Source organism: Coregonus lavaretus, assembly GCF_964263955.1.
Source record: "Coregonus lavaretus genome assembly, chromosome: 26".
Taxonomy (NCBI): Eukaryota; Metazoa; Chordata; class Actinopteri; order Salmoniformes; family Salmonidae; genus Coregonus; species Coregonus lavaretus.
The window spans coordinates 4,268,650-4,295,649 of record NC_140013.1 but is presented as its reverse complement, the minus strand read 5'-3'; the positions used below and the strand labels follow the sequence as shown (position 1 = coordinate 4,295,649).

General features: G+C 43.3%; 1 protein-coding gene across 1 annotated transcript; it reads left to right on the top strand.

The window, feature by feature from the left end:
* Positions 1–31: 31 nt before the first annotated feature.
* On the top strand, positions 32–27,000 carry LOC311102269 (lysophospholipase D GDPD1-like). Its single transcript, XM_084143553.1, has 11 exons — positions 32–178; positions 484–641; positions 806–848; positions 3,962–4,097; positions 4,654–4,699; positions 4,782–4,903; positions 5,036–5,125; positions 5,350–5,483; positions 25,591–25,656; positions 25,853–25,904; positions 25,999–27,000. Exons 2-11 carry the CDS (start codon positions 506–508, stop codon positions 26,149–26,151), a joined length of 978 nt encoding a protein of 325 aa, XP_083999679.1. The 5' UTR covers positions 32–178; positions 484–505; the 3' UTR covers positions 26,152–27,000.

Genomic DNA, 27,000 nt, shown 5'->3' with positions numbered 1-27,000 from the left:
TCCATGTTACAACGCTTGGTTTACGGAAAACAGACGGAAGACGGAGTGAACTACCTGTGCTAATTAGCTATATGCGTCTCCGAACACCTGTCTGGACACGGAAGACAGACGCCGCAAACGTGTCACTGAAAAATACTGTCAGCTGCAACTGTGTTGAAACCGGTTAAAACAGTGTACAGTAAGTGTGTGTTTTGTATTTATGAAATGATTTTGATGTGATATGTTTTTAGAACTGTACCGCAATTGAGAATCGATTCACGTTTAGATTGAGTATTTGGCTGCTTTGGCTTCCAAACAGAACATGTAAGGTCCTTGGACTAAGCAGTAACAGGCACCTTTAGTCCAATATTGGGCTACTGTACAGCAGTATGAACGTGTGCATTTTTAAAAATGTAATCTGACCTACATATTAAAGCTGAATCATGGTGACTTATCAGTATTTGCTAGTATAGCTATGCTTGATCATGCATGTTACCTTCCCAGTTGAGCTAAAGGAGAATCAGAGATGTGTGCTGCTGTCTACGTGTTGTCTACGGTGATGGGGTATGTGCTCACCTCTGCCTTGTTATTGAAATGCCCAACACTTCTGCATCGGCGGAAGAGAGAGCCATTCCTAAGCAGACACATATCCCATCGTGGAGGTTAGTGTTGCAATCTTGCTTCATCCATTCATGACACATTCATGAAACTGAAACTACAAAAGGCAGTGTTGTTCCTCAAGACATCTTGCTAACTTGCCTCACACCAACTCAGTTTCAGGCACCTCTAATTCATGAACTCCTCTCTGTCATGTCTGTATTTGCAGGGGCAGGCGAAAACCTGGAGAACACCATGGCAGCTTTCAAGCAGTGAGTCAAGTCCATATCCTCCCATTGACTCGAGCTGCATCATGTCATGTTTTACATAGGCCAACACAGGAGGATTAGGCTAAATATCCAGATTAACAGCAAGCAATGCCATAAGCAGATGATATCACATGGAACCGAATTGATGATAAACCTACACTCTCAATGGAGGAAGTAGGCAGATGGGACCGGATGTCCTTATGGGTAAAATATACTTCTGCTGAATGGACTATTCAGCTTGCCAAAATTACTCATATCATCAAGTTTGTTTTATAACTAGTAGAGGATGATTGTGTGTAAAAGTAGTCTAGACTCAATTGTATAAATCATGTCACGTCGTTGTGCTGGAATGCTTTATCATGTACTATGTGTGGATGTTGCAACTGACAGATCACAGACCATATTTTTCCATAATGACATGACACCAACCTTGTTCAAGTAGGATCAGTAGCGGTGCGTGGGTAAAATCATTGGGGAAGCCAAGCAAATGCATTGTTGGTTAAGGGCTGTAAGTAAGCATTTCACTGTAATGTCTACACCTGTTGTATTCGGCGCATGTGGCCATTTGATTTGATAACCTGTTAGTTCATATGCCTTGCCACTGTGATATACAGTGCATTCGGGAAGTATTCAGACCCCTTGACTTTTTCCACATTTTGTTACGTTACAGCCTTATTTTAAAATTGATGAAATTGTTTTCCCCCCCTCATCAATCTACACACAATACCCCATAATGACAAAGCAAAAACAGGTTTTTAGAAATGTAAATAAAAAACAGATATCACATTTACATAAGTATTCAGACCCTTTACTCAGTACTTTGTTGAAGCACCTTTGGCAGCGATTACAGCCTTGAGTCTTCTTGGGTATGACGCTACAAGCTTAGCACACCTGTATTTGGGGAGTTTCTCCCATTCTTCTCTGCAGATCCTCAAACTCTGTCAGGTTGGATAGGGAGCGTCACTGCACAGCTATATTCAGGTCTCTCCAGAGAGATTGGGTTCAAGGTCGGGCTCTGGCTGGGCCACTCAAGGACATTCAGAGACTTGTCCCGAAGCCACTCCTGCATTGTCTTGGCTGTTTGCTTAGGGCCGTTGTCCTGTTGGAAGGTGAACCTTAGCCCCAGTCTGAGGTCCTGAGCGCTGTAGAGCAGGTTATCATCAAGGATCTCTCTGTACTTTGCTCCTTTCATCTTTCCCTCGATCCTGATTAGTCTCACAGTCCCTGCCATTGATAAACATCCCCACAGCATGATGCTGCCACCATGCTTCACCGTAGGGATGGTGCCAGGTTTCCTCCAGGCGTGACGCTTGGCATTCAGGCCAAAGAGTTCAATCTTGGTTTCATCAGACCAGAGAATCTTGTTTCTCATGGTCTGAGAGTCCTTTAGCTGCCTTTTGGCAAACTCCAAGCGGGCTGTCATGTGCCTTTTACTGAGGAGTGGCATCCAACTGGCCACTCTACCATAAAGGCTTGATTGGTGGCGTGCTGCAGAGATGGTTGTCGTTCTGGAAGGTTCTCCCTTCTCCACAGAGGAACTCAGGAGCTCTGTCAGTAACCATCGGGTCCTTGGTCACCTCCCTGACCAAGGCCTTTCTTTTTTTGGTAGCCTTCCCCAGATCTGTGCCTCGACACAATCCTGTGTTGGAGCGCTACGGACAAATCCTTCCAACTCATTGCTTGGTTTTTGCTCTGAGACGCAATGTCAACTGTAGGACCTTATATAGACAGGTATGTGCCTTTTTCAATCAATTAAATTTACCATAGGTGGACTCCAATCAAGTTGTAGAAACATCTCAAGTATGATCAATGGAAACAGGATGCACCTGAGCTCAATTTTAAGTCTCATAGCAAAGGGTCTGAATACTTATATAAATAAGGTATTTCAGTTTTGTATTTGTAATACATTTGCAAACATTTCTAAAAACCTGTTTTCGCTTTGTCATTATGGGGTGTTGTGTGTAGATTGAGGATTTTAAAAAGTGTAATCCATTTTAGAGTAAGGCTGTAACGTAACAAAATGTGGAAAAAGTGAAGGGTTCTGAATACTTTCTGAATGCAATGTAAATATGATGTGGCTGTCCATGGTTCTGATTTATCTGTGTGTGCGCGTGCAAGTAGAAACAAATCTTTGCATATTGAACTTCCGTCCTCTCAGGCCAGGGGCACAATGTATGAATTTATGGTTGGATCAGAATCGCCATTTAAAATCATTGGCCAGTACGGTGAATTAAGTAAAACCATAAATCCAAATCCCTATCTCCATCCACGGCTAATTTCAGAAAGGGCCAATATTAGCTAGCTAGCTAGCCACCGGAGGAAAACGACACGAGATGTATCAATTCAAGTTTTCTGTCAATTACGTTGTGGTTTTGATGTGATTGGTGTGAATTCAAATCCAAACTGGCTTCCCTTCACATTTATTTTTGGTGCGCCAGGACCATTCACAATTGAGCTGATTTGGCTATTATTTTATATATTTTTTATCAAGGGAGGCCAAATGCTCGCTGGCTTCCCTTGCATTCAATGCTACGGGCGGCAAAAACGTCGTGACCAGACAGCATCAGATAGATGGGCTACACTACACATACAGAGACAGAGGGGGCGCTGTTTCGCTCGCTCGGATGCTTTGTCCGGTGAGATGCATTCAGCCTCTTGCGCGTTGAAGGAAAATTATGAAACACAGAGAGACGGAAGATGCTTTATTTATAGTTTTTTTTCCGTTGGTAATTTTTTTTGGGGGAAGCCTGGCTTCCCTTGGCATCCATGAATACACACCACTTAGTAGGAGCCATTTTGAAGTGTGGGTAACCAAGTTGAATTGGTTAACCTCACTCCTCAGCTTGACATGCCAACATCTGTGCCATCGACTTGCTAGCGTTGTGGTGGTGTAGTTGGCTATGGCATTGTCAAGAGGGCGGTCATGTGTGTTTGCAAGACAGAGGACACACGATAAATCCCAGTTGGGGAGGAAGATGTACTGTTCAGCAAGCAGCGTGATGTCCATTACGTGTGTGTGTGTGAGTTTACCCTGTCTAGATTTGTTGATGCGATCCTCAACTTCCTGCTGGTGTGGTATGTGTGTATGTGTGATTGCCTCCTTTACATGTGTCCAGTGCAGTGGACCTTGGCACCGACATGCTGGAGCTGGACTGTCACATGACCAAGGACGAGCAGGTGGTCGTGTCACATGATGCCAACCTGGAGAGGTCGACTGGCGTCAGCGCCCTGATCTCTGACGTGGCCTACGCCGTGAGTATCGCAAGGTTGGCTTCTCAACAGCCATATAAAAACTTAGCCTACATACTTTACCTAGGCCTCATTGCGGCAAGTGGTCTGTAAGGCCTCCACAAGGTCCCTCCATTTCTTCCTCTTGGGCAATTTTAGACGCCTCTTTCCAGGTCTTGAACTCAGCTTTCATATAATTCTACTCCCCAGTCTTTTGTTGCATTTATCTCCCTATTAGAATAGATCCTGTCAATTTTAATCAGACTTTTGACCAAATAATACATCTAAAGGGATTAGTGTTGTCGCGATACCTGTATCGCAATAATACGATACCAGATTCTCCTTGGCATAAGAGGACACGAAGCAGACTAAACTCTATGGTCCTTTAAAACGTAATTTTGTAAAATATTGTGTGCTATAGCTTGGAAAATAAACAAATGTGACATCATAAGGCTGTTTTTTCCAAGTAATTAAGCCCGCCTCATTCTTTGATTATTTTGCTACCTTACTTTCTGGTATCGTGACAACAATAAAAGGGATATGCATGATCAAATGTGTCTACTATGTTTGTTCTCTACAGGATCTGCCTCCTTACCTGTGCAAGCTTGGTGTGACTTTCCAGAGAGGTGAGTATCACTGTTTGTATGTAGTACGTGCTGCTTTGGCAGGTGTGGCTGTGTCCTCAATTTTCCTTGTGTGTGTCTGCAGAATGCGTCTGTGAGGGAGGGGAGGACAAAATCATGCCTCTCCTCAGGGACGTGTTCGAGGCCTTCCCTAAGACCCCTGTCAACATCGACATCAAGGTCAACAATGACACACTTATCAAGAAGGTGTGTCTGTCTGTGTGTGCCCTGGGGTTAGACATTTCAGGAAAGAAGTGGGTGCTTTGATTGTGTGATGGGATAAGTGTTCTCATCAAATGGTTGTCGTTGTTGTGGGTTGTGAACTTGTTTGTTCTGCAGGTCTCAGAGCTGGTCGTGAAGTATGACAGAGAACACCTCACTGTTTGGGGCAACTCTAGCAACCAGATTGTGCAGAAGTGTTACAAGGAGGTAACCAAAGGCTAATTGCCTTGTATAATGATTTCTTCTGTTTATGTTTGATAATATTTACCTTGATCAACACAAACTTGCAAATTATATTTACAAGTTTTTATGATGGCCGTTTAGGAAGAACCTTTTAGCACATAGGAGGACCCAGTTCTTTGTCATACTAGGAAAGCTGGATTGCGGACTTGTATTCATCACCACCACCTACTTTTCTCTCTGTGTTGTAGAACCCTCGTATCCCAGTGCTGTTCAGCATGCGCAGGGTTCTAATGCTGTTGGGGCTCTTCTACACCGGCCTCCTGCCCTTTGTGCCCTTCAAAGAGCAGTTCCTGGAGATCCCCATGCCCTCTGTCGTCACTAAGTATGCAACACCCAGACACACACTTTTAACTTAGCTTAGGCCATCATTTTAATGTAACACCTATCCTCCTTGGTTCTAGTGTTTGTATGACACGAGTAAAAGAATACGCCACGGAGCTAATAATGAGATGACTCCCCATTTTCTTTGGAGCAAGGGGCATTTAAGAGCGCGAGATCGAAGTCAGAGATGGTATTATAGAAAGCGATGGTCAGGAGGAATACAAGATGCCATATGTCTACTGACAATCTAGTTGCTGCATTAATAGTCATTGACACTGATCTGGTAGCCTTTTATATGATAATATCCATGTCATATACAGTGCATTCGGAAAGTATTCAGACCCCTTGACTTTTTCCACATTTTGTTACATTACAGCCTTATTCTAAAATGTATACAATTGTTTTTTTCCCTCATCAATCCACACACAATATACGATAATGACAAAGCAAAAACAGGTTTTTAGAAAGGTTTCCAAATGTATTAAAAACTAAAAACTGAAATATTACGTTTACATAAGTATTCAGACCCTTTACTCAGTACTTTGTTGAAGCACCTTTGGCAGCGATTACAGCCTTGAGTCTTCTTGGGTATGACGCTACAAGCTTAGCACACCTGTATTTGGGGAGTTTCTCCCATTCTTCTCTGCAGATCCTCAAGCTCTGTCAGGTTGGATAGGGAGTGTTGCTGCACAGCTATTTTCTTGTCTCTCCAGAGATGTTCGATTGGGTTCAAGTCTGGGCTCTGGCTGGGTCACTCAAGGACATTCAGAGACCTGTCCCGAAGCCACTCCTGTGTTGTCTTGGTTTTGAGCTTAGGGTCGTTGTCCTGTTGGAAGGTGAACCTTCGCTCCAGTCTGAGGTCCTGAACGCTCTGGAGCAGGTTTTCATCAAGGATCTCTCTGTACATTGCTCCGTACATCTTTCTCTCATTCCTAACTAGTCTTCCAGTCCCTGCCGCTGAAAAACATCCCCACAGATGATGCCGCCACCACCACCATTAAAAAATATATATATATTTCACCTTTATTTAACCAGGTAAACCAGTTGAGAACAAGTTCTCATTTACAACTGCGACCTGGCCAAGATAAAGCAAAGCAGTGCGATAAAAAAACAACAACACAGAGTTACATATGGGGTAAACAAAACATAAAGTCAAGAAAATACAACAGAAAATATATATACAGTGTGTGCAAATGTGCAAAAAGTTATGGAGGTAAGGCAATAAATAGGCCAGAGTGCAAAATAATTACAATTTAGTATTAACACTGGAATGATAGATGTGCAAGAGATGATGTGCTAATAGAGATACTGGGGTGCAAATGAGCAAAATAAATAACAATATGGGGATGAGGTAGTTGGGTGGGCTAATTTCAGATGGGCTGTGTACAGGTGCAGTGATCGGTAAAGTGCTCTGACAACTAATGCTTAAAGTTAGTGAGGGAGATAAGAGTCTCCAGCTTCTGAGATTTTTGCAGTTCGTTCCAGTCATTGGCAGCAGAGAACTGAAGGAATGGCGGCCAAAGGAGGTGTTGGCTTTGGGGATGACCAGTGAGATATACCTGCTGGAGCGCATACTACGGGTGGGTGTTGCTATGGTGACCAATGAGCTAAGATAAGGCGGGGATTTGCCTAGCAGTGATTTATAGATGACCTGGAGCCAGTGGGTTTGGTGATGAATATGTAGTGAGGACCAGCCAACAAGAGTGTACAGGTCACAGTGGTGGGTAGAATATGGGGCTTTGGTGACAAAACGGATGGCACTGTGATAGACTACATCCAATTTGCTGAGTAGAGTGTTGGAGGCTATTTTGTAAATGACATCGCCAAAGTCATGGATCGGTAGGATAGTCCGTTTAACGAGGGCATTTTTGGCAGCATGAGTGAAGGAGGCTTTGTTGCGAAATAGGAAGCCGATTCTAGATTTAACTTTGGATTGGAGATGCTTAATGTGAGTCTGGAAGGAGAGTTTACAGTCTAACCAGACACCTAGGTATTTGTAGTTGTCCACATACTCTAGGTCAGACCCGCCGAGAGTAGTGATTCTAGTCGGGTGGGCGGGTGCCAGCAGCGTTCGATTGAAGAGCATGCATTTAGTTTTACTAGTGTTTAAGAGCAGTTGGAGGCTACGGAAGGAGTGTTGTATGGCATTGAAGCTCGTTTGGAGGTTTGTTAACACAGTGTCCAATGAAGGGCCAGATGTATACAAAATGGTGTCGTCTGCGTAGAGGTGGATCTGAGAGTCACCAGCAGCAAGAGCGACATCATTGATATACACAGAGAAAAGAGTCGGCCCGAGAATTGAACCCTGTGGCACCCCCATAGAGACTGCAATAGGTCCAGACAACAGGCCCTCCGATTTGACACATTGAACTCTATCTGAGAAGTAGTTGGTGAACCAGGCGAGGCAGTCATTAGAGAAACCAAGGCTATTTAGTCTGCCAATAAGAATGCGGTGGTTGACAGAGTTGAAAGCCTTGGCCAGGTCGATGAAGATGGCTGCACAGTACTGTCTATTATCGATCGCGGTTATAATATTGTTTAGGACCTTGAGCATGGCTGAGTTGCACCCATGACCAGCTCGGAAACCGGATTGCATAGCTGAGAAGGTACGGTGGGATTCGAAATGGTCGGTGATCTGTTTGTTAACTTTGCTTTCAAAAACTTTCGAAAGGCAGGGCAGGATGGATATAGGTCTGTAACAGTTTGGATCTAGAGTGTCACCCCCTTTGAAGAGGGGGATGACCGCGGCAGCTTTCCAATCTCTGGGGATCTCAGACGTTACGAAAGAGAGGTTGAATAGGCTAGTAATAGGGGTTGCGACAATTTCGGCTGCTAATTTTAGAAAGAAAGGGTCCAGATTGTCTAGCCCAGATGATTTGTAGTGGTCCAGATTTTGCAGCTCTTTCAGAACATCAGCTGTCTGAATTTGTGTGAAGGAGAATCGGGGGGGCATGGGCAATTTGCAGCGGAGGGTGCAGAGCTGGTGGCCGGGGTAGTGGTAGCCAGGTGGAAAGCATGGCCAGCCGTAGAAAAATGCTTGTTGAAATTCTTGATTATTGTAGATTTATCTGTGGTGATAGTGTTTCCTAGCCTCAGTGCAGTGGGCAGCTGGGAGGAGGTGCTCTTATTCTCCATGGACTTTACAGTGTCCCAAAACTTTTTGGAGTTAGTGCTACAGGATGCAAATTTCTGTTTGAAAAAGCTAGCCTTTGCTTTCCTAACTGCTTGTGTATATTGGTTCCAAACTTCCCTGAAAAGTTGCATATCGCGGGGGCTATTCGATGCTAATGCAGTACGCCACAGGATGTTTTTGTTCTGGTCAAGGGCAGTCAAGTCTGAGGAGAACCAGGGGCTATATCTGTTCTTAGTTCTGAATTTTTTGAATGGGGCATGCTTATTTAAGATTGAGAGGAAAGCACTTTTAAAGAACAACCAGGCCTCCTCTACTGACGGAATGAGATCGATATCCATCCAGGATACCTGGGCCAGGTCAATTAGGAAGGCCTGCTCGCTAAAGTGTTTTAGGGAGCGTTTGACAGTGATTTGACCGCGGACCCGTTACGGACGCAGGCAATAAGGCAGTGATTGCTGAGATTCTTGTTAAAGACAGCGGAGGTGTATTTAGAGGGTAAGTTAGTCAGGTTGTACCTGGTAGGTTCCTTGATAATTTGTGTGAGATTGAGGGCATCTAGTTTGGATTGTAGGATGGCCGGGGTGTTAAGCATATCCCAGTTTAGGTCACCAAGCAGTACGAACTCTGAGGATAGATGGGGGGCAATCAATTCACATATGGTGTCCAGGGCACAGCTGGGGGCTGAGGGGGGTCTGTAGCAAGCGGCAACAGTGAGAGACTTATCTCTGGAAAGGTGGATTTTTAGAAGTAGGAGCTCAATCTGTTTGGGCACAGACCTGGATAGTATGATAGAGCTCTACAGGCTATCTCTACAGTATATTGCAACTCCACCCCCTTTGGCAGTTCTATCTAGACAGAAAATGTTGTAGTTGGGAATGGACATTTCTGAATTTTTGGTGGCCTTCCTAAGCCAGGATTCAGACACTGCTAGAACATCAGGGTTGGCGGAGTGTGCTAACGCAGTGAATAACTCAAACTTAGGGAGGAGGCTTCGGATGTTAACATGCAAAAAGCCAAGGCTTTTACGGTTACAGAAGTCAACAAATGATAGCGCCTGGGGAGTAGGAGTGATATTGGGGGCTGCAGGGCCTGGGTTAACCTCTACATCACCAGAGGAACAGAGGAGGAGTAGAATAAGGATACGGCTAAAGGCTTTAAGAACTGGTCTTCTAGTGCATTGGGTACAGAGAATAAAAGGTGCAGATTTCCGTGCGTTGTAGAATAGATTCAGGGCATTATGTACAGACAAGGATATGGAAGGATATGAGTACAGTGGAGGTAAACCTAAGCATTGGGTAACAATGAAAGAGAGAGCATCACTGGAGGCACCGATTGAGCCGGTCTCCGCGTGTATGGGGGGTGGAACAAAGGAGCTATTTGAGGCAGTTTGAGAGGGACTTGGGGCTCTAATAAGAACTAACTGGAACAGCAATAGGCAAGGCATATTGACATGGGAGAGAGGCATAAAGCAATCACAGGTGTTATTCGACAGAGCTAAGACAACAACTGGTAATGGCGATGAAAGTTTGGGCTAAGGCTAAACAGATAAACAGGATGGGGTACCGTGTAAAGGAACAGTCCAGCAGGCGTCAGCTGTGCAGCTGAGTGATCATAAAGTCCAGTGAACAGCAATGTGAGTCCAAGAGCAGTTTGAATTGGTGCTACAGCACAGGCGATCAGGAAGCACGGCTGTTGAATTGCGTGTACTAGCGGGCCGGTGCTAGCAGATGGATCTTTGTGGTCGTCGCAACGGGAAGCCTGTTGAAACCACAGACGATTACGTCGGCACACCAGTCGTGATGGATCGGTGGGGCTCCGTGTCGACACTAGGAGCTCCCGTCCGGTTGACAGAGAGGTAGATAGCCGGGAGATGGGCCTGACTCGAGGCTAGCTCAAGGCTGATTAGCCATCCACAACATCCATTAGGTTGCAGCTAGCTAATTGCGAATATCCAGTGTTAAAGGTCCAGTGATTCAGTGATTCCGGCAGAAAATACGATATGTTCTTTGTCGATAACACGCTGTGCAGAATGGCCGATAATAGTCCAGGCTAGAGCTGGCTGGTAGGTAGTGCAGGCCACGGACAATGGTGAAAAAAACCGCTAACGGTGGCTAATAGCAAGTAGCTAGTTAGCTGGCTACTCCCGTCCGGTAGACAGGTAGTTAGCCAGGATATGGGCCTGGCTCGAGGCTAGCTCAAGGCTAACTGGTGCTTGCTTCGGGGGCAGTGGTGATTAGCCAACAGCAACATCCATTCGGTTGCGGCTAGCTGGTTGCGATCCGGTGTTAAGGTCCAGTGATTCAGTTATTCCGGCAGAAAATCTGATGTTCTGGGTGAAAACCGCTAACGGTGGCTAATAGCAAGTTGCTAGCTAGTTTCAACTGGATATTCTAGATAAAAGGGAAATAAGTAATAGAATCCGTTCCACATTGAGTGATGCGGGTTGCAGGAAAGTATATTTAGTAGAAGGATGAAAAGTGTGATAGGGGAAATATAAACAACAAAAGACAAAAAATGAAAAAAACTGGCTATTTACACGGACACACAAGAGTACACGACCGCACTGCAACGCCATGCTTCACTGTAGGGATGGTGCAAGGTTTCCTCCAGACGTGACGCTTGGCATTCAGGCCAAAGAGTTCAATCTTGGTTTCGTGAGACCAGAGGATCTTGTTTCTCATGGTCTGAGAGTCTTTAGGTGCCTTTTGGCAAACTCCAAGCGGGCTGTCATGTGCCTTTTATTGAGGAGTGGCTTCCGTCTGGCCACTCTACCATAAAGGCCTGACTGGTAGAGTGCTGCAGAGATGGTTGTCCTTCTGGAAGGTTCTCCCATCTCCACAGAGGAACTCTGGAGCTCTATCAGAGTGACCATCGGGTTCTTCGTCACCTCCCTGACCAAGGCCCTTCTCCCCCGATTGCTCAGTTTGGCCGGGCGGACAGGTCTAGGAAGAGTCTTTGTGGTTCCAAACTTCTTCCATTTAAGAATGATGGAGGCCTCTGTGTTCTTGGGGACCTTCAATGCTGCAGAAATGTGTTGGTACCCTTCCCCAGATCTGTGCTCTGAGATGCACTGTCAACTGTGGGACCTTATATAGACAGGTGTGTGCCTTTCCAAATCATGTCCAATCAATTGAATTTACCATAGGTGGACTCCAATCAAGTTGTAGAAACATCTCAAGGATGATCAATGAAAGGATGCACCTGAGCTCAATTTCGAGTCTCATAGCAAAGGGTCTGAATACTTATGTAAATAAGGTATTTCAGTTTTTATTTAATAAATTAGCAAAAATGTCTAAACCTGTTTTCACTTTGTCATTATGGGGTATTGTGTGTAGATTGCTGAGGATAGTCTTTTTTTGAATCCATTTTAAAATAAGGCTGTAACTTAACAAAATGTGGAAAAAGTCAAAGGGTCTGATGCACACTAATAATTTGATATTAAGATGATTATGGCAATACTCATATAAACACCTTACACTGATTATCTTCATCAGCCTAAGGTCATAATCGAAGAATGCATAAACTAGGGATGTTGACGGTTAACCGTTAATCGGTTAGCCACAGAAAATACATTTGACTGTTCATGCTTTTCGGTGTGTACAGTGAGGGGAAAAAAGTATTTGATCCCCTGCTGATTTTGTACGTTTGCCCACTGACAAAGAAATGATCAATCTATAATTTTAATGGTAGGTTTATTTGAACAGTGAGAGACAGAATAACAACAAAAAAATCCAGAAAAACGCATGTAAAAAATGTTATAAATTGATTTGCATTTTAATGAGGGAAATAAGTATTTGACCCCTCTGCAAAACATGACTTAGTACTTGGTGGCAAAACCCTTGTTGGCAATCACAGAGGTCAGACGTTTCTTGTGAGGGAAATAAGTACCCCCTCTCAATCAGAAAGATTTCTGGCTCCCAGGTGTCTTTTATACAGGTAACGAGCTGAGATTAGGAGCACACTCTTAAAGGGAGTGCTCCTAATCTCAGCTTGTTACCTGTATAAAAGACACCTGTCCACAGAAGCAATCAATCAATCAGATTCCAAACTCTCCACCATGGCCAAGACCAAAGAGCTCTCCAAGGATGTCAGGGACAAGATTGTAGACCTACACAAGGCTGGAATGGGCTACAAGACCATCGCCAAGCAGCTTGGTGAGAAGGTGACAACAGTTGGTGCGATTATTCGCAAATGGAAGAAACACAAAAGAACTGTCAATCTCCCTCAGCCTGGGGTTCCATGCAAGATCTCACCTTGTGGAGTTGCAGTGATCATGAGAACGGTGAGGAATCAGCCCAGAACTACACGGGAGGATCTTATCAATGATCTCAAGGCAGCTGGGACCATAGTCACCAAGAAAATAATTGGTAACACACTACGTCGTGAAGGACTGAAATCCTGCAGTGCCCGCAAGGTCCCCCTGCTCAAGAAAGCACATATACATGCCCGTCTGAAATTTGCCAATGAACATCTGAATGATTCAGAGGAGAACTGGGTGAAAGTGTTGTGGTCAGATGAGACCAAAATGGAGCTCTTTGGCATCAACTCAACTCGCCGTGTTTGGAGGAGGAGGAATGCTGCCTATGACCCCAAGAACACCATCCCCACCGTCAAACATGGAGGTGGAAACATTATGCTTTGGGGGTGTTTTTCTGCTAAGGGGACAGGACAACTTCATCGCATCAAAGGGACGATGGACGGGGCCATGTATCGTCAAATCTTGGGTGAGAACCTCCTTCCCTCAGCCAGGGCATTGAAAATGGGTCGTGGATGGGTATTCCAGCATGACAATGACCCAAAACACACGGCCAAGGCAACAAATGAGCGGTTCAAGTAGAAGCACATTAAGGTCCTGGAGTGGCCTAGCCAGTCTCCAGACCTTAATCCCATCGAAAATCTGTGGAGGGAGCTGAAGGTTCGAGTTGCCAAACGTCAGCCTCGAAACCTTAATGACTTGGAGAAGATCTGCAAAGAGGAGTGGGACAAAATCCCTCCAGAGATGTGTGCAAACCTGGTGGCCAACTACAAGAAACGTCTGACCTCTGTGATTGCCAACAAGGGTTTTGCCACCAAGAACTAAGTCATGTTTTGCAGAGGGGTCAAATACTTATTTCCCTCATTCAAATGCAAATCAATTTATAACATTTTTGACATGCGTTTTTCTGTATTTCTTTGTTGTTATTCTGTCTCTCACTGTTCAAATAAACCTACCATTAAAATTATAGACTCATTTCTTTGTCAGTGGGCAAACGTACAAAATCAGCAGGGGATCAAATACTTTTTTCCCTCACTGTAGGTTAATTTGCATAATTTGGACAGCGAAAGCTACAGCTCTTCAAACCGCTGGTTGCTGCTGTAGTGAAACGTGTTCTTATAAGCCCAGTCATTGTGCAACAATTCTAAATGCAATCGTGTGTTAAAAACAAAGTTTGAAAAGAGGATTCCTGCTTTCTATTGCTACTATTTTAATTTCTCAACTCCTAATTGAAGCGCATCCTCCATTCGCCATTCGGGTGTATAGGCAATACGGTAGGCAGGCTATCAGCTTGTAACCACCTTGCGATCTGAGCTGGAGGCAGTATGCATTTTGAAAATGTACAGTAGCTCAGCTGGTAGAGCACAGCGCTTGTAACACCAAGGTAGTGGGTTCGATCCCCGGGACCACCCATACACAAAAATGTATGCACGCTTTGGATAAAAGGCTTATTTATTATTATTATTATTAAAAGTTTGGACACACCTACTCATTCAAGGGTTTTTCTTTATTTTTACTATTTTTTACATTGTAGAATAATAGTGAAGACATCAAAACTATGAAATAACATATGGAATCATGTAGTAACCAAAAAAGTGTTTAACAAATGAAAATATATTTGAGATTCTTCAAATAGCCACCCTTTGCCTTGATGACAGCTTTGCACACTTGGCATTCTCTCAACCAGCTTCACCTGGAATGCTTTTCCAACAGTTTTGAAGGAGTTCCCACATATTCTGAGCACTTGTTGGCTGCTTTTCCTTCACTCTGCGGTCCGACTCATCCCAAACCATCTCAATTTGGTTGAGGTCGGGGGATTGTGGAGGCCAGGTCATCTGATGCAGCACTCCATCACTCTCCTTCTTGGTAAAATAGCCCTTACACAGCCTGGAGGTGTGTTGGGTCATTGTCCTGTTGAAAAACAAATGATAATCCCACTAAGCCCAAACCAGATGGGATGGCGTATCGCTACAGAATGCTGTGGTAGCCATGCTGGTTAAGTGTGCCTTGAATTCTAAATAAATCAGTGTCACCAGCAAAGCACCCCCACACCATAACACCTCCTCCTCCATGATTTACAGTGGGAAATACACATGCGGAGATCATCCGTTCACCCACACCGCGTCTCACAAAGACACGGCGGTTGGAACCAAAAATCTCCAATTTGGACTCCAGACCAAAGGACACATTTCTACCGGTCTAATGTCCATTGCTCGTGTTTCTTGGCCCAAGCAAGTCTCTTCTTATTATTGGTGTCCTTTAGTAGTGGTTTATTTGCAGCAATTTGACCATGAAGGCCTGTGGTCCTCTGTAGCTCAGCTGGTAGAGCACGGCGCTTGTAACGCTAAGGTAGTGGGTTCGATCCCCGGGACCACCCATACACAAAAAAAAAAAAAATGTATGCACGCATGACTGTAAGTCGCTTTGGATAAAAGCGTCTGCTAAATGGCATATTATTATTTATTATATTATTATTCACACAGTCTCCTCTGAACAGTTGATGTTGAGAGTTGTCTGTTACTTGAACTCAGTGAAGCATTTATTTGGGCTGCAATTTCTGAGGCTGGTAACTCTAATGAACTTGTCCTCTGCAGCAGAGGTAACTCTGGGTCTTCCATTCCTGTGGTGGTCCTCATGAGAGCCAGTTTCATCATAGTGCTTGATGGTTTTTGCGACTGCACTTGAAGAAACTTGAAAAGTTCTTAAATGTTCCTTCTGACAGACCTTCATGTCTTAAAGTAATGATGGACTGTCGTTTCTCTTTGCTTATTTAATGTCTTCAGTATTATTCTACAATGTAGAAAATAGTAAAAAATAAAGAAAATCCCTTGAATGAGTAGGTTTGTCCAAACTTTTGACTGGTACTGTGTACTTTAATTGTTTGAAACCTGGACGTTTGACATCATATTATGAGGCATGTCTTACCTTGCTTCAAAGTAGCCTAGCCAAAATCTGACTATAGAAACACGGAGGCAATTATTTTATAAAGACTTCTTCATATTTTTATTGGTTTATTTTACCCTTATTTTACCAGGTAATTTGACTGAGAACACATTCTCATTTACAGCAACAACCTGGGGAATAGTTACAGGAGAGAGGAGGGGGGATGAACGAGCCAATTGGATATGATGTCTATGATTAAGCGCCTTGCTAAAGATCTATGGAAAGAAATCCACAGGGGCTGGTTCACTTGACCTCTTCTTACTACAGCTCTCAGCCCCGTTCATTGTTGAACCTTTAACCTGTATTTTTAACTTGACAATTGCTACTGGTGTTATCCCTAAGGTTTGGAGAGCGGCACATGTCCTCCCCCTACATAAAGGCAGAGAGGTCCGTCTGATTTAGGTAATTACTGCCCAATCTCCAAGTTATTTTGCCTAACCATAGTATTATAATCCTTGACCAACTCCCAGTTAATAACTTTTTTTAACTTCTCACTCTATTCTAAATAAGCATAGTTTTGGTTTTAGATCTGTACGTAGCACTGTTTCAGCTACTGTGGTTGTTTTAGATTGTTAAATTGCCTAGATCATTAAAAATATTGTGCTGCCTTATTTATAGACCTTTCCAAGCCATTCCACTACATTGAGCATTCCCTTCTCATTCAAAAACTGTCTGAAATGGGCAGAGATAAGGACTCTTGCAAATGGTTTAAGAACTATTTGACAGACAAGACACACATATTACAAAATATATTTTGTCTATATTACGAAAGGTGTACCGCAGGGGTCGATTTTGGGACCTTGCGAAAGTATTCACCCCCCTTGGCATTTTTCCTATTTTATTGCCTTACAACCTGGAATTAAAATGGATTTTGGGGGGGTTTGTATCATTTGATTTACACAACATGCCTACCACTTTGAAGATGCAAAATATTTTTTCTTGTGAAACAAACAAGAAATAAGACAAAAAAACTGAAACCTTGAGCGTGCATAACTAGCCCCCCCCCCCCCCCAAAGTCAATACTTTGTAGAGCCACCTTTTGCAGCAATTACAGCTGCAAGTCTCTTGGGGTATGTCTCTATAAGCTTGGCACATCTAGCCACTGGGATTTTTACCCATTCTTCAAGGCAAAACTGCTCCAGCTCCTTCAAGTTGAATGGGTTCCGCTGGTGTACAGCAATCTTTAAGTCATACCACAGATTCTCAACTGGATTGAGGTCTGGGTTTTGACTAGGCCATTCCAAGACATTTAAATGTTTCCCCTTAAACCACTTGAGTGTTGCTTTAGCAGTATGCTTAGGGTCATTGTCCTGCTGGAAGGTGAACCGCCGTCCCAGTCTCAAATCTCTGGAAGACTGAAACAGGTTTCCCTCAAGAATTTCCCTGTATTTAGCGCCATCCATCATTCCTTTAATTCTGACCAGTTTCCCCGTCCCTGCCGATGAAAAACATCCCCACAGCATGATGCTGCCACCACCATGCTTCACTGTGGGGATGGTGTTCTCGGGGTGATGAGAGGTGTTGGGTTTGCGCCAGACATAGCGTTTTCCTTGATGGCCAAAATGCCCAATTTTAGACTCATCTGGCCAGAGTACCTTCTTCCATATGTTTGGGGAGTCTCCCACATGGCGTTTGGCGAACACCAAACGTGTTTACTTATTTATTTATTTAAGCAATGGCATTTTTCTGGCCACTCTTCTGTAAAGCCCAGCTCTGTGGAGTGTATGGCTTAAAGTGGTCCTATGGACAGATACTCCAATCTCCGCTGTGGAGCTTTGCAGCCCCTTCAGGGTTATCTTTGGTCTCTTTGTTGCCGCTGTGATTAATGCCCTCCTTGCCTGGTCCGTGAGTTTTGGTGGGTGGCCTTCTCTTGGTAGGTTTGTTGTGGTGCCAAATTCTTTCAATTTTTTTCTATAATGGATTTAATGGTGCTCCGTGGGATGTTCAAAGTTTCAGATATTTTTTTTATAACCCAACCCTGATCTGTACTTCTCCAAAACTTTGTCCCTGACCTGTTTTGAAGAGTTCCTTGGTCTTCATGGTGCCGCTTGTTTGGTGGTGCCCCTTGCTTAGTGGTGTTGCAGACTCTGGGGCCTTTCAGAACAGGTGTAGATATACTGAGATCATTTGACAGATCATGTGACACTTAGATTGCACACAAGCGGACTTAATTTAACTAATTATGTGACTTCTGAAGGTAATTGTTTGCACCAGATCTTATTTAGGGGCTTCATAGCAAAGGGGGTGAATACATATGCACGCACCACTTTTCCGTTATTTATTTTTTAGAATTTATTTGAAAATATTTTTTTTTTTTCACTTCACCAATTTTGACTTTTGTGTATGTCCATTACATGAAATCCAAATAAAAATACATTTAAATTACAGGTTGTAATGCAGCAAAATAGGAAAAATGCCAAGGGGGATGAATACTTTTGCAAGGCACTGTAAATAATATTGGTCTATGTATTAAATCATAATGAGGACGATACGGTTACATATGCCATTGCACCAACTGTTGACCAAGTTATGTTAGAGCTGAAATCTTTATTTGTTCAGAAACCCCTTGTTGATTTAAAACAGGGGTGTTAAACTCATTCAATGGAGGGCCTAGTTTCTACTGGTTTTTGTTTTTTCCTTTCAATTAAGACCTAGACAACCAAGTGAGGGGAGTTCCTTACTAATTAGTGACCTTTAATTAATCAATCAAGTACAAGAGAGGAGCAAAAACCCGCAGACACTCAGCCCTCCGTGTTTGACACGTGATGTAAAACTTGTACTTAATGCGGGCAAAACTAAATATATTTTCTGTAATTCATGGAAAAATGTCTCCGATGGGCTACATATTCACTCATTGGATGGTTCTCTCATCGAGCGGGCTCCCGCCTATAAATATCTGGGCATTTCGATTGATAAATATCTAACGTTTAAAAAACATACTGATAAGCTAGTTTAAAAGCTAAGATTTAAAGTGGACTTCTTTTTTAGACATATATCTTGCCTCTCCATGAACAGCAGGAAGTAGATTGTACAGTCAACTTTCCTGCCAGTTCTTGACTATGCTGACACCATTTACCAGAATGCAGCAGCCACTACTTTTAAACCTTTGGATGCCCGCTACCATAGCACCCTTTGCTTTATTACAGGTGACAGTTTTAATACTAATCACTGCATCTTGTATCAGAAGGTCGGCTGGACCTCACTAAAGTCCTGTAGATCACTTCATTACTCCCTTCTTGTTTGCAAAGCTCTGCTCCACAAGCTTCCAACATACCTCACTTCCCTGTTGAAATATACTGAACAGAAATATAAACGCAACATGCAACAATTTCAAAGATTTTACTGAGTTACAGTTCAGTCAATTACATTTACATTTACATCATTTAGCAGACGGTCTTATCCAGAGCGACTTACAAATTGGTGCATTCAACTTATGATAGCCAGTGGGACAACCACTTTTTTTTTTTGGGGGGGGGGGAGAAGGATTACTTTTATACTATTCCAGGTATTCTTTAAAGAGGTAGGGTTTCAAGTGTCTCCGGAAGGTGGTCAGTGACTCCGCTGTCCTGGCGTCGTGGGGGAGCTTGTTCCACCATTGGGGTGCCAGAGCAGCGAATAGATTTGACTGGGCTGAGCGGGAACTGTGCTTCCGTAGAGGTAGGGAGGCTAGCAGGCCAGAGGTGGATGAATGTAGTGCCCTCGTTTGGGTGTAGGGTCTGATCAGAGCCTGAAGGTAAGGAGGTGCCGTTCCCCTCACAGCTCCATAGGCAAGCACCGTGGTTTTGTAGTAGATGCGAGCCTCAACTGGAAGCCAGTGGAGTGTGCGGAGGAGCGGGGTGACATGAGAGAACTTGGGAAGGTTGAACACCAGATGGGCTGCAGCGTTCTGGATAAGTTGTAGGGGTTTAATGGCACAGGCAGGGAGCCCAGCCAACAGCGAGTTGCAGTAATCCAGACGGGAGATGACAAGTGCCTGGATTAGGACCTGTGCCGCTTTCTGTGTAAGGTAGGGTCGTACTCTGCGAATGTTGTAGAGCATGAACCTGCAGGATCGGGTCACCGCTTTGATGTTAGCGGAGAATGACAGGGTGTTGTCAAGGGTCACGTCAAGGTTCTTTGCACTCTGGGAGGAGGACACGATGGAGTTGTCAACCGTGATGGCGAGATCATGGAGCGGGCAGTCCTTCCCCGGGAGGAAGAGCAGCTCCGTCTTGCCGAGGTTCAGCTTGAGGTGGTGATCCGACATCCATACTGATATGTCTGCCAGACATGCAGAGATGCGATTCGCCACCTGGTTATCAGAAGGGGGAAAGGAGAAAATTAATTGTCGTCTGCGTAGCAATGATAGGAGAGACCATGTGAGGATATGACAGAGCCAAGTGACTTGGTGTATAGAGAGAATAGAAGAGGGCCTAGAACTGAGCCCTGGGAGACACCAGTGGTGAGAGCACGTGGTGCGGAGACAGATTCTCACCACGCCACCTGGTAGGAGCGACCTGTCAGGTAGGACGCAATCCAAGAGTGAGAAGCGCCGGAGATGCCCAACTCGGAGAGGGTGGAGAGGAGGATCTGATGGTTCACAGTATCAAAGACAGCAGATAGGTCTAGAAATAATTTAAATAAATACATTGGGCCCATATCTATAGATTTCGCATGACTGGGAATACAGATCTGCATCTGTTGGTCACAGATACCTTTAAAATAAAAAAAGGTAGGTGCGTGTATCAGAAAACCAGTCATTTTCTAGTGTGACCACCATTTGCCTCATGCAGCGCGACACATCTCCTTCACATAGAGTTGATCAGACTGTTGATTGTGGCTTGTGGAATGTTGTCCCTTTCCTCTTCAGTGGCTGTGCGTAGTTGCTGGATATTGGCAGGAACTGGAACGCTGTCGATCCAGAGCATCCCAAACATGGTCAATAGGTGACATGTCTGGTGAGGATGCAGGCCATGGAAGAACTGGGACATTTTCAGCTTCCAGAAATTCTGTACAGATCCTTGCGACATGGGGCCGTGCATTATCATGCTGAAACATGAGGTGATGGCGGCGGATGAATGGCACAACAATGGGCCTTAGTATCTCGTTACGGTAGCTTTGTGCATTCAAATTGATATCGATCAAATTCAATTGCGTTCGTTGTCCGTAGCTTATGCCTGCCATAACCCCTCAGCCGCCATGGGGCACTCTGTTCACAACTTATTTTTTGTATATACAGTACCAGTCAAAAGTTTGGACACACCTACTCATTGAAGAGTTTTTCTTTATTTTAACTATTTTCTACATTGTAGAATAATAGTGTAGACATCAAAACTTTGAAAAAACACATGGAATCATGTAGTAACCAAAAAAGTGTTAAACAAATCAAAATATATTTTATATTTGAGATTTTTCAAAGTAGCCACCCTTTGCCTTGATGACAGCTTTGCACACTCTTGGCATTCTCAACCAGCTTCACCTGGAATGCTTTTCCAACAGTCTTGAAGGAGTTCCCACATATGCTGAGCACTTGTTGGCTGCTTTTCCTTCACTCTGCGGTCCAACTCATCCCAAACCATCTCAATTGGGTTGAGGTTGGGTGATTGTGGAGGCCAGGTCATCTGATGCAGCACTCCATCACTCTCCTTCTTGGTAAAATAGCCCTTACACAGCATGGAGGTGTGTTGGGTCATTGTTCTGTTGAAAAACAAATGATAGTCCCACTAAGCGCAAACCAGATGGGATGGCGTATCGCTGCAGAATGCTGTGGTAGCCATGCTGGTGAAGTGTGCCTTGAATTCTAAATAAATCACAGACAGTGTCACCAGAAAAGCACCCCCCACACCATCACACCACCTCCTCCATGCTTTACGGTGGGAACCACACATGCGGAGATCATCCGTTCACCTGCTCTGCTTCTCACAAAGACACGGTGGTTGGAACCAAAAATCTCAAATTTGGACTTATCAGACCAAAGGACAGATTTCCACCGGTCTAATGTCCATTGCTCGTGTTTCTTGGCCCAAGCAAGTCTCTTCTTATTATTGGTGTCCTTTAGTAGTGGTTTCTTTGCAGCAATTCGACCATGAAGGCCTGATTCACACAGTCTCCTCTGAACAGTTGATGTTGAGATGTCTGTGACTTGAACTCCTGTGAAGCATTTATTTGGGCTGCAATTTCTGAGGCAGGTAACTGTAATGAACTTATCCTCTGCAGCAGAGGTAACTCTGGGTCTTCCTTTCCTGTGGCGGTCCTCATGAGAGCCAGTTTCATCATAGCGCTTGATGGTTTTTGCGACTGCACTTGAAGAAACTTTCAAAGTTCTTGACATTTTCTGTATTGACTGACCTTCATGTCTTAAAGTAATGATGGACTGTCATTACTCTTTGCTTATTTGAGCTGTTCTTGCCATAATATGGACTTGGTCTTTTACCAAATAGGGCTATCTTCTGTATACCACCCCTACCTTGTCACAACACAACTGATTGGCTCAAACGCATTAAGAAATTCCACAAATTAACTTTTAACAAGGCACACCTGTTAATTGAAATGCATTCCAGGTGACTACCTCATGAAGTTGGTTGAGAGAATGCCGAGAGTGTGCAAAGCTGTCATCAAGGCAAAGGGTGGCTACTTTGAAAAATCTCATATTTTGATTTGTTTAACACTTTTTTGGTTACTACATGATTCCATGTGTTATTTCATAGTTTTGATGTCTTCATTATTATTCTACAATGTAGCAAATAGTAAAAATAAAGAAAACCCTTGAATGAGTGGGTGTGTCCAAACTTTTGACTGGTACTGTGTGTATATATATATATATATATATATATATATATATATATATATATATATATATATATATATATATATATATATATATATATATATATATATAATTTTGTTGTTGTATTTTACCCCCCTTTTTCTCCCCAATTTTCGATCTTGTCTCATTGCTGCAACTCCCCAACAGGCTCAGGAGAGGCGAAGGTGGAGTCATCCGTCCTCCGAAACATGACCTGCCTAACCGCGCTCCTTAACACCCGCCAGCTTAACCCGGAAGCCAGCCGCACCAATGTGTCGGTTGAAACACACTTCAACTGGCTGCAGGCACCCGGCTCGCCACCAGGAATCGCTAGAGCGCGATGAGCCAAGAAAGCCCCACCGGCCAAACCCTCCCCTAACCTGGACGACGCTGGGCCAATTGTGCACAGTCCTATGGGACTCCCGGCCACGGCCGGTTGTGGCACAGCCCGGGAATGAACCCGGGTCTGTAGTAACGCCTCTAGCACTGCGATGCAGTGCCTTAGACCGCTCCGCCACTCGGGAGGCCCCCTGTCCACATCAGCAAACCGCTCGTACACACGATTGTGAGGCCGGTTGTACGTACTGCCAAATTCTCTAAAACGACGTTGGAGGCGGCTTATGGTAAAGAAATTAACATTCAATTCTTTGGTGACAGCTCTGGTGGACATTCCTGCAGTCAGCATGCCAATTGTACACTCCCCCTCAACTTGAGACATCTGTGGCATTGTGTTGTGTGACAAAACTGCACATTTTAGAGTGACCTTTTATTGTCCCCAGCACAAGGTGTACCTGTGTAATGATCATGCTGTTTAATCATCTTCTTGATATGCCACACCTGTCAGGTGGATGGATTATCTTGGCAAAGGAGAAATGCTCACTAACAGGGATGTAAACAATATGTGCACAACATTTGAGAGAAATAAGCTTTTTGTGCATATAGAAAATATCTGGGAGCTTTTGTTTCAGTTCATGACACATGGGACCAACACTTCACATGTTGCGTTCATATTTTTGTTCAGTGTATAAAAATATGAGATACCAAGCCCGTTTGCAGGGTTGGTTAACTCTTGAGGTCCTGCTTGTCCCCACAAAGTTTGGTAAATCCGCCTTTAGTTTTAATGCACCACAGTTATGGAATACCTTACAAAACAAATTACACCTGGATTCCCTGGTGCCGATAGGGCAGTTTAAAACTGTTAAATGAGTTCACTTAAGTGTGCAGTTGATTAATATAACTTGTTGTAATAACCTGATGTAATGTATTTATAGCTGTCTTGTAGTTTTTTTATATTTGTATTATTGATGCAATTTTTGTCCTCAGGGCACCATTGAAAATGAGACACTGGTCTCAATTGGGTTCCCCTAAATACATAAAAGTTCATAAAATATGCCCTTTAAACTAGCATTTCTCTCCTCTTCTATTGGTTTTCATATCAACATTAGTTGTCCAGAAGCCAATGGCACAATCCTAGTCTAAGTCGCTTTGGATAAAAGCGTCTGCTAAATGGCTTATTATTATTATTATTATTATTATTAGTCATATTATCAACACATCATAGTTGTTGCATCGTTAGATTCCCCCTCTTTCTAATTTTCTAACAGATTTTCATCTCCGTCACATATGGAACCGCTCGCATCAGGTCCGCTTTTTAGAATGCTGTTTCCCCTCGAATTTCATTTTGGCAAATTATTGAAAATGTGGTTTTACATTGGCTGCTTTAATTACAGGAGTTCCATGTTCTATAATATAGCCTTTTGGCTGTGAGACGATATGCTCGCTATTGTTGTATGTTTCAATTAAGCTCTTAATGAAACATTTGTTCTGTGTATGCATGCGTAGTATTTTCTGCTGTCACATCATTTTACTGTTTGGAACAAATTTAACCGTTTATTAACCGGTTAAGGAGGGTCAGCTAGTCAACAGCAAAATATAAATTTGCATACCTAGCATAAACCCATTTTAAAACACCCGTTTTTGTTTTGCTCTCTTTCAAATTAGTAGGAAACACCCTAATTAATTATTGTAAACACCTTAATCGGAGTTCCTGCAGTGTATTTGATCTGCACATGTGCTATCATGAGCAGCAGGAGCTTCCCTCATTGGCTCGAGTGAAGTGAGTTCAAAAAAAGTGTTTACAAATACTAACTTTACATGTCCGAACTCGGAATCAAATAGGCTTCCCAAAAATTGTATGGTCACTGTTTAAGAACATTTATTTTGCCTGATGGGACTTGATGGAAAAAATGCAGAAAGTCAACTTGATTGTCAGATGTCTGTGTAAACAGGATAATTAGGGAAATTGTTCTTCTTGCAAAGCTTGCAAACGTTTTAACCAAACTACTATATTAAGCAGAGTATTTTACAATCATAAATGCAATCAATGATTCTAACCAGTAACATTTAATCAAGTATCTTATTGTAAGATAAGTGGAGCCCTACCTCCCCTCACAATAGCCTCATGTTCTCTCTATCCACTGGCTCTCCTCCCTCTCTTGTTATCTGGAACAACAGGTTATGCCTTTCCATTTCAAGCAGCTGAATTTGGACGTAAGCAGAGATTGAGTTGAGGCCACTATGTGGTTTGTTATAAGCTAGCCATTTTTTTCTTTTTCCTTTTTGTTCACCGGAGGGGCCCTTTAAAGGGATACTGTGAGATTGTGTCAATGTTTCTTCTTACCCAGAGCCAGATGAACTCATGGGTACTGCTAGTGTACCTGTAGACTTCAAGTCATTGTGCTAACGCTAGTTAGCATTGGCTCGCAGAACTACCTCTAACTTCCTTCATACTGGACGCAGAGACATACAAATGGTATCGAGTTAATTTGACTCTCGGTAAGTAGAAAAAACGGCTTATGCGGCAGCATTTCGCACTATCCCTTTAAAGAGGTTTGACCTGTTGAAATACCTGAATCCTAAAGTTAGGTAAATTGTGGTTTTGATTCCTTAATTTTCACTTATGTATTGCCTGTGTTGTTTGCGTGATTCCACAGACATCTTATGAGGGATCCTGATAAGATGACCAGGAGTCAGCGTGTCATCACCTGGCTGGCAGATACGTAAGTGTAATAGTCTGAGATTACTGTATCCTCCACATGGAACAACTGCTCCATTGCACCCTTCAGAAGGAGCTCGCACAGCATTACATTTAGACTTCTGATCAGTGGTTGTCTGTAGCTGTGGTCCAGAACAGGTGATATGTATTATAAATGATGAGGTTCATTCATCAGGGTCTAAAAACTGTTTCTCATGCAGCCTGCTGATGAGAAGAGCTCTGTTCAATCACCTAACAGCAAGGGGAATACAAGTAAGGCCATTCTGACAAAACTGCTATCAATCGCTTTCATCACAGTCACGTTGTATAATGTTCTCTGCTCGTGCTCATATTTGTTTAATTCCAGGTTTATGTGTGGGTGCTGAACGACGAGAAGGACTTTAAGAGAGCCTTTGACCTGGGAGCCACAGGGGTCATGACCGACTACCCCACCAAGCTGAGGGACTTCATGGAGAAGAATGGCACTGCTAAATGCCTAAATAAACCAAAGACCGAATAATCTGCCAAAGTCGCCAAGTCCCCATCACTAATGCCAACTGACCTGTTAAAGTATCTCCAGACTCCATGTCGATACAGCACTGTTTGAACACACAGGCAGCTAAGATTATTTGGCCTTTGTCCTGCGCTTCAACTGGGCAATAAGCCTTGTTAGTGCATCTACTTTTACAGTGATGTTTTTTATGTTGTTCGGTTAATGTAATATGGCCAGTTAAGATGTTAATCGTAGGAGAGGGATATTTGATCAAGAAGTGGTTCAATATTAAAGTATGTTATTGTGTTCTGCTGTTTGACAGATAATGCACACATCTGTCAACTTCAAGACTTGTTTCAGTGCCAGTCTGTTTGCGCGATAATGCCAACTCCATTGCTCATTGTCGAGCCAAACGTGGCATGAGAAGGAGTTGGCATGATAGCACAAACTGACTGGCACTATAATTAGTCTTGAATTTGTGTAATAGCAAAGTAAAGTGACTGAGACCTGTTTTTAATGATTATCTTTCACCTGCAGAATCAATATAATTTCTAGTGTTTATGTTTTGCAATTTAGATTTTTTGTTGTTGATATACATAAATATTGATTGTAAAATTTTTATTGAAATATGAAATGCATTTGAAGTTTGGTTGTGCTGTGAAGACTACTCTCCAAAGGTGCATAGACTTGTATAAAAACACTGGGAAGGGATAGACGTGTACAGTTACTGGAGTTCGAACAGGTGACCTATTGAAAGGGCAACAGTCAGATGTTATATCAGGGAAAGATCTTTCATCAGAATGAAGCCATAGACATGGAAAATGTATGACCATACCCACCTTCAAAGTGTTAGAATGATTAAAGAGATTTTCTGGA

Bases quoted from the DNA above. Each gene is read 5' to 3' on its own strand.
- LOC311102269 (XM_084143553.1), top strand. From the start codon at position 506: ATGTGTGCTGCTGTCTACGTGTTGTCTACGGTGATGGGGTATGTGCTC. The intron at 5,126-5,349 runs GTAACCAAAGGC...TCTGTGTTGTAG, and splicing joins TGCAGAAGTGTTACAAGGAG to AACCCTCGTATCCCAGTGCT. The intron at 25,657-25,852 runs GTAAGTGTAATA...TTTCTCATGCAG, and splicing joins ATCACCTGGCTGGCAGATAC to CCTGCTGATGAGAAGAGCTC.